Source organism: Crocodylus siamensis, chromosome 2 (genome assembly GCF_052110815.1).
Source record: "Crocodylus siamensis isolate JL-2025a chromosome 2, ASM5211081v1, whole genome shotgun sequence".
NCBI classification, from domain to species: domain Eukaryota; kingdom Metazoa; phylum Chordata; order Crocodylia; family Crocodylidae; genus Crocodylus; species Crocodylus siamensis.
In genome coordinates, this window is record NC_143396.1 from 32572483 (window position 1) to 32585898 (window position 13416).

Consider the following 13416-nt stretch of genomic DNA (forward strand, 5'->3'; position numbering starts at 1 on the left):
CCTTTGCAAAAGACTACATAGGAACAGCTGATAAACTAGTATTGATTTTAACATATCACTCTTGTCACAAGGATTTATTGATGTGTCAATGCATGTTGTGGCAAGGATCATAGCAGGATAGCTTTAAAGGATTTATGGGGAATTTACAGGCTTTAATACACTCTGTGGTAAATAACTAACAAGTACCGTGTACATTGATTCTTGTCATATGGTCAATGGGATCTTTAGCCACTAATTGTCAGTATTGACAAACAGTTCATGATCTAAATGAGCAGTTGGACATAATTTTCAAATGGAATTTTTGCAGACAGTTTTCTTTACTAAAGTAGTGATGGCAAAACTCTGACTTCACTGTATATCTGAGCAGCCCTTGTAGGTGAGGTGGCTCTGTACATGCTCACAGAAGTTGCAATATATGTAACCATATTATTCTGTCTGTCCTTAAGCGAGTGATTCTCAATCAAGGTGCCACTGCACCCTGATGTGTTGTGAGATCTCTTTAAGGGTGTCACGGGCCACATCTATATGTGATGCTGACTGCGCAGTTACTGTGCAGCCAAATACTAAATGACTGCGCAGTAAGTGGCACTACAGTGCAGTAGCATCCCCGTACAGCTTCCTGGTGACGATACAGTAGCTTGTTATTACTATGCAGTAGCATCGCATCATGGTTCATGTCCCACAATGCTACTACACAGTACTAACGAGCTACTGTGCAGTAAGCATCTTGTGTAGATGCGGCCACAGAGTGCTACACAATATCAGCACTGTTAGGTGTGCAAACAAAGCCAGTGCTGTGGTCTTTCTGAGTTTTTTGCAAAAGAAGTGTTGTTCTATTATTTTTCCGTAGTCAAGAAATGAGTTAAAGCTAAAAACTGGCATTTTCTGAGGGGTCCTCAAATCTAAAAAGGGATGTTGTGAGTCTAAAAGGTTGAAAACCACTGTCTTAGACTGCTTCCATAATAATTTAGCTTAATAGATACATTTTGGCCTATATCATCAGACCTTAGTTATGCCTCCAGACAACTGGCCTGGATTCCATGGTTCTCAACTTAACGGAGCAACATGAGTGGATGAAAACAGATTTTGACCCACACTTTTGGTATGGAATTTCAGGATGAAAGAACTTTGAGGTAAAATGATAGTAATTAGAATTTTTTGGTCTTACCCATCTATACCACATAAAATATAATAACATTATATGCTGGTTATAAAAATATTTGATTAAACTCATTCCCAGGATAACTGCACACTAAACTAGGAATGAGTCACACTCATCATGTAGTTTATACTTAAAACAATTTTAAAAAAATGCATCTGGTTAATTCAGAGCCACAAACATGCAAAATATAATATAAATACTAAGCATTCTTAACTAATTCTCTGATGCCTATGTATTATGAACTGTATTATATTCATTATATTTTAAAATATATCTATATTTATAGAGTACTTTAAAAAAAACAACAACCAGGGCTGTTTGAATCTTAGTCATAAGTCATAAATAAAAGTATCCTCATACAAGGAAGTAATAAGAAATCAATCTCCAAGTTTCCTTTAGTTACATATGAGGCTTCAGGTTCAACCTTTCTGCCTCAAAAGCCTAAAAACAGGGATAGCAACATGCACCTACACTTAACAGATTTGGGTTAATTTGGATCCATAATAAGACAGTGCATTCAGAACCCATACGCCTCTATGACAGGTCCCCACGAGGCTTACCTCAGCACCGTAGCTCTGGTGGCCGGGCTGTGACCAGCGCAGCTGATGCTCTACAGCTGGAGGAGCTGGGTCCCTACCAACCACCTGTTTAAAATGTTTTAAATAGTAAGGGCTCCAGGCTTATATATTGTTTTAGATAATCCACTACTCAAAAATTCCTTATAGCAATAATCCTTAACAAAACAGATCAGGATTGAATTTGCACCTTAAATCAGAATGTTAATGAAAAAGTTAATTCAGTATTACTCTTTTTTATTATTATTTGGTTATTTGGGCTTTCTAGCCTAGTGCTTCAACACCAACACCTCTCCAGGAAGTGTTTATGAACAGATGTGATTAAGAGTTTCTTCAGAACCAAACTATTGCTGGCTATTCTGGAAGCATTAAGAAAACTGCACCATCAAACCTGCACTAAATGTGCATTACAGAGATGGTATTTTCATCATCTGGACTAAACACCTGGACTCACTTACTGACTTCTACCACAGTCTTAACAGCTAGCATTCCTCAATCAGACTTTCTCTGGAATACTCCTACACTAACATCAACTTTCTAGACATCATGATTCACATCTGGGATGGCATCCTATAAACCACCATATACAAAAAACCCACAGACTAGCTGTAACAGAGAGCTAGAAGGCTCCTTATATTTGAGAAGGAAAGAGCAGGAGAAGGAGATAATAAACAAGAAAATAGTCAGCCAGGGGAAAAAACATAGGTTAGAAGGGCATACTGCAGAGTGAGTTACCTTACAATAGTCCAGCAGAGTTGAGTCTAGCAAGAGAGACAAGGCACCCCCACAGCAGCTAGGCAGCTGCAGTGAGCTACCTGGGGTGAAGCCAGCAAGACTAATCAGAAAGTATCTGTAACTAGCTGGGGAGGTCACCTGACTGGAAAGAGGTGGGGCCTGGGGTACATAGGTCAAGGGCTGAGCCACAGCAGTCAGTCTGGCCCTGAAGGCAGGAGAGGAAAGAGCTCTGAAGCTTAGAGGACTGCTGGGAGGTCTCTGAAGCTGACAGGGGCCTTGCAAGTAAGGCTTGGATGGCTTGCAGAGGAATATGACCAGAGTGAGGCAGTTTGTGTTATAGCTGGAGAGCTTATAATTTTGACTATACTTTTAAACCAGTGGTCTGAAGGTCTCATTAGTGCATGAAGAGCACACAACTGCCTTGAGCCCTGCCAGAGGTCAGACTTATGGCACAGACAGGGGCCAGGAAGCCCAACATTGCCTCAGAGGGACAGAAACAGGGCTAGAGAGCCTATGTCACATAGGGGGGAAGAACTTGGGGCTAAGGGACCCCAGAGGGACATTAACAGGGCTATAGTGCCTGCAGCCTAAAGAGGAGCAGAGCTTGGGGCCAGGGGCCCCAGAGCCTAAGAAGGGCAGAGTTCAAGAGCCTGTGAGAGGCAAATGGGGCCAGGGGTCCCAGAGCCCAGGAGAGGTGAAGATGAGAGTACAGGAGGGTGAGACAAAGGCTGGAGCCCAAGAACAAGGACTTGGTGTGGTGGGCCTAGGCAGAAAAGGGCCAGCTAGAGGAAGGGGCTGGAAACCATGAAGGAAGCAAATGGAGGCCAGAGGATGTTACTGCAGGGAAGTGGAGGGCCAAGGTAGCCCGGTGGCTTAGGGCAAAGTGCCCAACTGAGTTACATTTTGAAACACCTGTAAGGTAGGGCACAGCTGTAGTGGAGGTTCAGTAGCTGTTATTAACCCACAAGGCTACAGGTGTCATGGGGGACACCGTAGGCTGGGAGGGCCAACTAAGTGTGAGGACTGAAGTGAGTTCCATGGGATCTGAGGAGATCTGCTGGGAGGAGGCCAGTGTGAAGTTTTGCTCTAGGGCCCTGGGGTAGCCTTCCTTTCCAAACTTTACTAAGACCATCAAAGTGGGGCAGGTGAGAGTACAAGGAGGGTACCTAGAACCAGAGCAGAACAGGAGCAGAGAGTGACCACCAGGGAGCACCACAGCTGCCTTGGGGCCTCCTGTTACACCACCATACTTATGTCAATAAACAAACAATCATCGCAAGCACACCAAGAAAGCTGAAATCTACAGTCAGGCCCTCAGATACTACTGTATCTGCCCTGAGGGCAATACTCGCCATGCTCACCAGGCCAGCCTGAATATTCCTCTTGTACAAAAAGGCCCTCCAGTAGAGAAGCAGATCATATCTTCATATCTTTGAAAGGGCCAACGAAATACCCTGTAGTAACCTACTACAATACAAAAAGAAACCATTCTGTGACTGCACTCCACTGGTGGTCATGTACCACCTCACACCACACAGATCAGAAGAATTATCAAACAATTACAACCTACACTCAAAGATCAGACCTTGAGAGAGAAATTTGTAGTCCCTTTGCTCCTGGCTTTCCAACAGCCCCCTAGACTTGCATAGCTCATCATCAGAAGCAAATTCCTCACAGCTCAACAGACATCATATAACACATGGCCTTGACTCAACAATAGATACTTAACCTACCAACACACTGCTACAACCTGTTTCCACTCCTATAACAATCAACACACACAACAAACTTACAACACCCACAACAAATCCATCAAAATTTGTAGATCCTACAGAGTCCTTTCCCACAATGTGATATATCTGATCCAATGCATCAAATACCCTCATAGTAATTACACGGGTAAAGCTAAACAGCAACTATGCATGATAATGAACTCTCATTTTAAAAAATATAAAGTACAGAGACACACAAATATTACTAGCAGCACATTCTTCACAGAACAACCACTCCCTTTATGACTTCACAATCTTCACGCTCAAGGGAAATCTACCGAACATCTATAAAAGGCGAGTTTAGGATAATCATTTATAAACTGGCTGGATACTAGGAACCAAGAACTGAACGCTGATAAGGACTTTCGGGCACAGTGAGCACATCCACATGAGACACTTAATGTGCAGTAGCATGCTGGGCAAAAAACATGCTAATACACTCCTGAGCAGTAGTATTCGACTGCTGTGCAGTAAATGTCACTAAAAAACTGTGCCAGCGCTACTATGCAGTAACTGTAGTTGCTGCAAATGTAGTTAGTACTTCATTAAGCAAGAACTAAACTAAATGTGCACTAACTACTATGCATTAATGAACTTGTAGACATGCCCCATATAATATAATTCCAAAAATTCTTCCTACACGTGACAGATGATAATGATTCTTATCCCTTTTGACAGGTCTTGATCTCCCAGTAATCAAGCCTCTTTTCTTCTGCTAATTGTTTGTCTGCTATTCCTGGGAATTTCTCCCCTCTCCAATTCCACTGTTCTACCCACTATTTTTATTCATCCCTATATATGCTTTCCTCTGCAGACCTGATGAAGAATGCCTTGCATTCAAATGTTTGTCTAACTTTATCCCAGTTATGCAGCTGGTCCAACTAAAGCCATCACCCAAAAAATCTTACTGCTCACAAAAGTCCTAGATCATAATCCAACACTACAAAGACAAATTAGAAACAATTTTAATGCAGTTAAATAAATGAATCCCTTAGTTCATATTATGGAGACATTCTGATGTTTAAATACAAACAAGCTGAAGCTCCATTGAGGGCACTCTACCAAACCAAAAAAAAAGTTTAGAAAAAATATGCTTGGAGTTGCTGGCTGACTTATAACTGCAGTAAATCAGTGTTATGGAGCAGCTTTAGATCTTTTATGTCTTATAGCTTTGTGGAGTGAATGTATTGCACAATGGACAATAGTACAAGACGTGATAGTTGGGAATGTACTAACATTTTTTTTCTACTAGACATCTGGCTTAATTTTGCTCCAAATGCTAATATTATCCTAATAATTTTTCACAGCCTTTTCGAAGTGACGTTTACGTTGTTTGCCTGTCATCTTGCTGACTTTTGTTTCTTTCTTCCTTGTAGACAATTCCAACGTCGGGCATATTTTAGTTTGGTTAGAGGGATTATGAGATGCCTCCTGTCTTTTTGGTCACTCTTCATTATACAGGCTACTTCTCGTTTCCTCTCATAGAAATTCATTTTAAAACTTTGTTATTAACTCCCTGTTTACATACCCTCTCAGTAAAGACTTGAGTCAGCAGCTTTGAAATCACAGGAAATTTTGCTGTTGTCTTCAATGAGCATACGAACAAGCATTAGTACCGAAATAAACTCTAGAAAACTGCAACTGCAAGATATGTGTATGGAATTTATAATCCCTTACAATGTATATTTTTAAAATAGTATCTTCCTACTTTTAGTTTCTATGTTGTAAAAGATGTGCTTATGAATATAATGCTAAAGCCTGGCTATCTTGTATCTAAGCCAATACTATAAGCAAAAGAGCATTTGGAACAAGGACTATAACTTTCCAAAAATTCATTAATACATGCTTCAATTTTAAAAACCAGAGTTTGCTTTTTTTATAAAAAGGCCACACAGTTTTCCTGAGCATACCCATTTCCTTTTTAGAAACAGTAATAAACATTCTTACTTTTGATAAAGGAGTACTGGAACTGCATTATACTTGCTCAATCCAAATACTTTATTTGTACTGTGTCATCATCAAGACACAGTAACTGCAGTTCTAATTTTATAATGAGCAATGAGGACAACAGGAAGCTATTAATAAAACACATTGTGAAGGGCAATATAACTAATAAGTTTTGTTTTCTGAGGTTAGGAGGTCGACTAATTATTAGGTGTTTTTTAGGACCTCCTGCTGCAATTAATGATAAAATATAATGCGTGTGACTTTATCATGTACTGATCAATTCAATATTTAGCTTCCAATTTAGCTTCAGCTGCATTCCATTTTCAGCTGTTCTGAAGTCATCCCGCTACAATAATTATGCATTCTGTACACTCTTCATGTGCAATGTTGTGTGTCCTATGAGAGGAACAGGGGAGAGACTGGGTCAAATACTGAAAAAGGCAGTACACAGTAAAGAGCTGAGTGAACTGACTAATTCTCTTCTCTTACAAGCTCATTGTCTATGCATTCTAGAAACAGGAAAAATGATACTACTGGAAAATTAAAAGCACCGCAGAAGTCTGACTGGTGAAACCCAAAAGCAGGAGAGAATATTGACCAGTGTGTATCTAAGCTTTTTTCCCTACATTACTATTATTGTGTACCATTGTGTATGATGCTTTACAAAAATATAAGATGGAAGATCTGAGTCCCATAGAGTTTCCAGTACAAATAAACAAGGAACCATACCAAGTGGAACTAATAATGGTGCCAGAGGAAACATACAGAGAATAAAGACTGAAATTCTAGGCTTAAGTGTCTTCTTAGGTATGATTCCTTCTCCACTTATATATTATACTACTTCTTCTGCTTTATTTTGTTTTAGTCTGAAAGAACAATGTCAGGCGTAGTGGGATAAGAAGTGAGGCTGGGGCAGTATACCAACCCTGGAAAGTATTTTGAGAAAGAGTTTAAAAAAGAAAGTTTCAGGCATCTGGCACAATGGAACATTATAGGAATTAGCACTTGAAAGAGTTGACTTTGAATTCTCCCAAAAGAACTGGGCTCAGGGTAGTTAGTGCTGTTCAGTACAATAAAGGTAACTGGAGAATAAACTGTATTTGCATGGGAAAGCACCTAGACTGTCTGGAAAACAAGCACTGTGTTCAGTGGTTAAATAATATTATTTTTATAGCACTGTCACTAAGGGTTGATCTCCAATGTCTAATTATTACTAGCTGTTCAGGTGACAAGGTTGCAGGAAAAATCTCATCTTCCAGATTCCTTCTAGGTGTTGTTACAAGCAAAAGTATGAGCTTTGGCTCTATAGGAATAGTTTAAAAGAACACAAGGTTGATGCTTTTTTGTTCATTTTAAGATGACAAAATCCTTTAAGATTCCAGCATAGTTTTTCTTTTTTTAAAAGACAGTTTGATATCTATATCATAGTTTGATATAGACTTTGCTATATCACACAGGGACAGAGAATGAAAGCGGGCCCAAAGAGGAACAGGGTGTATTTACAGTCATCTTCAAAGGGTTGCCTTTTGCAGTGAAGATGGTGCCCTATTTACAGTCATGGCTTTACTCCTCTTGTTAACTAGATGCATTTGCTCCACAAACTGGCCCTGCTATTACCAGTTAGCTGTCCTTGTAGGGCTGTTAAATTACTCTTTCGTGATGAAGGGTGCTGCTAGGAGTTGAGGCCGCCTTCCCCCCCTTTTCATTAGTCAGGCGCAACACAGAATTTTGTTGCCTCATCTTTCAGGGAAGATGAATAGGAAACTTCCTAATGGAATTCAAAATTCCCATTATTTTATCCTATCCTGGCCTCTAATCAGCCAAAGGCATCAGTAGGTACATAAGAGTTGTACACTGATTTTGGTTCTTTTGTATGCACAGTCTTTCACTCACGGAGGGAGTGAAACTCTCCTTCTTTCCAATCATACTTCCATCTGAGAAAGAAGAATCCAATTAACATTTTTACATTCTTACAGCATGCTCTCTGATGATTCCTTTAAAGTTATACTTTAAATTGCTCCTAATTCTTGTGATTTTGTAAGTAATTTTTAAAGTATTTTTTTATCTGTCCAACTAACATTGTTTTTACAGTTGTGTATTAAATACTTTAGTCCAACATTACTAAAAATCTATGGACTAATTGCTTATATTGTATTGGACACTTCAGGTGAGAGTCTCACTTATGTCTCTGGCCACTTTGCACTGCATAAAAAAGCAGGTGATGATTTAAAGCCACAGAATTCCTTCTCTCCCTCTCAGAAAGCACAGCAAAGAATCTCACCCTTCAACTATCCAAACTAATCTGAATATTTTTTTTCCTCAAAAGTTCCTGTTTTGAAAATAACCATTAAAATCCCTGACCTCATCAGAGCTATGCACCAAAGTACTTGGCTGGAGCAAAAGATTAGTGTTCAGCACACTGGGGATTAGACCCTTACAATATTTTTTGCTTTATTTGTAACATAGGAATAATTCTTTTCTCTAACCCATTGCTTGTTTATTTAAATCAGGGGTGTCAAATATATGGTCCTTGGCGCTCCCAGGAGGGCTAGGATTCAGGGGCATCCATGAGATGGTGTGAGTTTGACACTCCTGATTTAAATGACAGATGCTTTGACAGAGGAAGAATCTATTACCCTGTGCTCCTATAGAAAATAACATAAACTGGAGTCCTAATCTTAGCTTCACCTCTGGACACTACCAAAATATAAATAGTACAATCAAATAATAGTAATAATAGTTATTAGAGATATAATATAAAGAAAATAGAACCTAAAATTCACCAGACTTGACATAAAATTCTCCAGCAGATGGGGGCTTAGCACTCCCTGAAGGCCCTACTTATATGAAGATTTGTTACTTGTAAACATTTATAAATGTTGGGAAATATGTACAAACTTCAGCACAAGTAATTGCATTCCCCTCCTCTTGCATCAGAGGCAGCTGGTGCTAGTCCAAAGATACCCTATCCCTAGAACAAGTCTGCATTATTTCACACATACATTTCTTAAGAAAAATAATAAACAGACCAGCCAACAAGCAAACATCTGTCCCATGAGATGTTCAGCCCAAAAAGTTTGAAAGGAAGATTTACTGTTTCTGTTATCTACCATCATTAACATATGGTGCATGAACTATGCCTTTCTGTTGGATGATTCAAATAATCTTGGCTAGGGACCATTAAGAGAAGCCATGCAGTTAGTTTACTGTTAGTGCCATTTCACTGAAACAAACAATGAAAACCTGGTTTCCAAAACACAAGACAACAGGCCAGGAAATCCCATTCAGGTGCATCAAGCCATAAGCCATTTATATTTATAAAGTATTGCGATGCAAAAAAACCCAGAAGTCAGAAACACTGGAAACAAATGCAACAGAGGCTGGGAATAAAAAAAAATAAAATAAAAAATTAATCCTGTCACAATGGAAAATTTAGACAAAAAATGTACAAGGGGGAGTCATTAATCCTACATTTAGGTATTGGCTGAAGCATTCCTCATTGGCTAAAAACATTCCTATATATTTTATATTACTAAAATAGCAAACTGACATCCAAAAAGTATTAGGGCTGGTATTCCATGAGAGTGAGATATCCAAATCTCATTGAAACTGAATGGGAGTGGGCCACCGGACTCCCACTTATTCTCTGAAAATTTCTGCTTTCCTCACCAATAAAATACGCAATACTGAGATCTGTATTAGAAAAAAGAAAGGAATGGAGAAGGAAAGGGAGTAACTTGGTATATTGGAAATTGTATTCCAAGTGTCAGAGGAGGGTGACTGTTTACTCTCTAGAGATCACACGGTACTTGTGAAAGTCATTTTTAATGCATTTGGGGATGATAATCATTCGTAGAACCCTAAGCAAAACCCACCCTCTGTCTAGGCATCAATGTAAATATCCAATAAAATAGCGAGTCACTAAGCGGTCTCCTGCTGCCTGCCAGCGCTCTGTCTGTAAACTTTAGATCCCTGTCTTGAACTCCTGTCCCCTTCTCCAAAAAGACACTGTTGCTTGTAGGGCTTGCACTATAAAACCCTGTAAAACTCAGTTTTTCTTTTCTCTTAGAATCTCAAATCTGTCATTTTTGCACACACTCCAGTCCCTTCCCTCTTCCAGCACCATCAAGCACTTAAGCTTTCCTTATCCCATCAACAGGGCCCTATGTTTATGCCTGTTCGCCAACGTATAATATCTGTAGTTAGGCCCCACTAATGTGATAACTTGCCAGAACAGTGGCAGAACGTTATTTACACAGTTGTGCGTGTAGCTGTTGCAGAGCATTGCAATGCAATTTGATGAGGTCTTGTGAAAGCATTAACTATGATCTGGAAAGAAGTCTCTTGATTAGAAAGGCACTGTAGCTGCTCCATGATCTTCTTTCAGAATCCAACCTGCTAGAGCATGATTCCTGACATTTGTTCTGTTTCCCAACTGAGATGAAGAGGAAACTCACTTGGTACTTCTAAAGTACAATCTTGCCTAATTATGCTGACTTATCACTTAAAAGTAAAGTTTGTACACAGGTGCTGCAAAATGTCAGGAGTGTGGGCTTGATTCCTTTTCAGAGGAAGAAACTATTTACATCTGTTTTAAAATAAGGAGCTCACTGTCTGTGTAACTATGGTGTAATGGAACATATCAGCAGTAAACTATGCTAATACTCACTTGCAGTTGACGGGAATACATTAATCTGCCTGCATAGATTGCTGCTGGAATGGAAAGGCAGCATAATGGGAGAGAGGAAACATCTAGAGAAGGAAGCAGCAGACACTCCTGCAGGGAAGAAAAGGCTGCTTAGGCAGGAGTTGGGAGCTGCTCTGGAGGAGACGATGCAGTTGCCAGAGTGGGAGGCAAGAGCTGCTCCAGTGCTAGACAACGAAGACTACGGCACAGGGGATAATAGTGCAGTAGCAGCATGGAAGGAAAGAGGAAGGAAGGTATTGCAGGCAGGAAAATAGTCAGATTGATTATTTATTTTATATAAATTAAAATGTCTATATCTTTTGAATTGTAGGGCTATAATTCCACTGAGAGGCAGTGACAGCTATTACAAAGTATGCTTTCCTGATTTATAGTTCCTAGAACCCCTAAATGCAGTTATAGACCATATTATTAATATTGGATTCTCACTATGATAATTCTTATTACCATACACGGTTATATTAGGATCAATTTCCTGTAATACAGTGGTTCTCTGAGCAGTGTTAGTAACTTAACAGTGACCTGCAGAGCCTTCCTAGTGGTCCCCAGAAAGGAAACTCCATGTTCTAAGCCAGGCTAGTAAAGGTGGTTTTACAGGAGCAGTAAAATAAATTAGTCACTGCAGTTTTACATTTACAATTGCAAAAGGAGTTTTTGGAGCGGTGTATGGGGACACCACTGATCTTGTGCTATTTAGAAAGGTTTAGAATAAGGTAGCAAGTGACTCATCTACCCTAGTAAAACGCTAGAGGGCTTGGATGCCATCTCACACTTAAACAGACCTGTAAATACAAAGAGCCCTACTACGGGAATATGAATATTCAATAGCTACAGAGGGTGGTGAATTGTTATGCAAATAGAAATACCCACTGCATACAATAAAATTCCTCTTGCTTCACTCTAGCATCCAGTGCTCTGCTTGCAGGCTGCTGTATATAAACATACTGGGTTTCTTCACCTTTTTTTTTTTTTTAATAATTCTAACATAATTCATGTCCATAAGAGTTATGCCATTTTTTATTGGCTTAAACAGTTTTATCCAAGAAAAACGTGACAGATGAGTTAAAAATAAATGGAAAACAACTTAGGTGTAAAGAGTGACATTTGAACTATAAAATTCTGCTGTAATTCTAGATTGATTAAATACTGTACTAAGCTTGATTGCTTTAAAGGCTCAGTCGTAACAGCTGTTTAGGCATATCACAGTAGGGAAAGGTCAGTGTAAGGGGTTAGAAGGTCTCAGAAAAGCTGCAAAAAACAGCTGCATAGAAAACACACATTTGCAGTTTAACTTTTTAACAATGTTTATATCTTGCTTCATAGGAAGAATCTCAATAAAGGCAGTAAAAATAAGCAAAAAAACACAGTTATGCTTGGGGAGCATCCTTGAAGATTCACTACTTATCTGGAGAGCAGGGTTTAAGTTCTATCCAGTGGACTTTACAAAACAAAGAAGTCACTAAGAAAGGACTAATAGGAATGAATTAGATTAGTGCAGTGCAACAACTGACACAAACTTTTACTAAAATGTGTTGTATTATCATAGTACTAGGGAAGAGTATAAGAGCATTACATAGGCATGCAGGGAGAAAATTAGGAAGGGCAACATACAGTTTGAGATGCAGTTGGCAAGGGACTTAAAAGTCAATAAAAAAGGATTCTATATGTATGTCAAAAGCAGGAGGAAGATCAGGGGTCCCATAGGTCCCTTAGAGAATGCGGAAGGCAATTTAGTCACAGACAATGCAGAAAAGGCTGAAAAATTTCAGTTTTCACAGACAGTTTTCACAGCTACCAGATAATGAATGCAGTCAGCAGCAGAGATAAATAGGAAAGCAGACAAACAGCCTAGAGTAATGGCAGAACAGGTTAGGGATTACTTAGAGAAGCTAGATGCTTTTAAGTTCACATGTCTGGATGAGATGCACCCAAGGGTACTGAAAGAATTGGGTGAGGTAACTTTGGAGCCATTGATTGATTGGCTACCCTTTTTGAGAACTCGTGGAGCTTGGATCAGGTCCTGGATGACTGGAAAAGGGCAAATATAGTACCCATCTTTAAGAAAGGGAAGAAGGAAGATTTGGGCAGCTATAGACCAGTCAGCCTGACCTCTATACCCAGAAAGATCATGGAGCAGGTCCCTAAGGAATCCATTGTGAAATACCTCAAGGTGACAAGGAGCAGTTAGTATGGATTCACTAAGAACAAGTTATGCCTGACCAATCTGATTTCCTTCTATGATAAAGCAACAGGCTCTGTGGATGAGAGGAGTGCAGTGGACATGGTATACCTTGACTTTAGCAAGGTTTTGACACTATCTCCCATAACATTCTCATTAACAAGCTAAGGAAATACAGACTAGATACAAGTACTGTAAGGTGCATACGTAACTGGTTGGGTCATCATACTTAGCAAGTAGTCCTCAGTGACTCAAGGCCATGATAAACGTTACACTTTACAGTACAACCTGTAACGTGATACACATGAATGGGGTTAAATATTGTTTAGGGGTGATAACTA

The 13416-nt window shown here is 39.5% G+C and overlaps 1 protein-coding gene across 22 annotated transcripts in view; it reads right to left on the bottom strand.

Moving 5' to 3' along the window:
- Window positions 1-13416, bottom strand: part of LDB2 (LIM domain binding 2) — a 345799-nt gene that overhangs the window by 264569 nt on the left and 67814 nt on the right. For 13 of the 22 annotated variants that reach the window (XM_090035645.1, XM_090035640.1, XM_090035639.1 and 10 more), the window contains exon 2: window positions 1723-1806. The exons of the other annotated variants lie outside the window; for them this stretch is intronic. In XM_090035645.1, the coding sequence (XP_089891771.1) occupies window positions 1723-1806 (84 nt within the window). The remainder of the gene's footprint in view (window positions 1-1722; window positions 1807-13416) is intronic. 22 annotated transcript variants of the gene reach the window in all.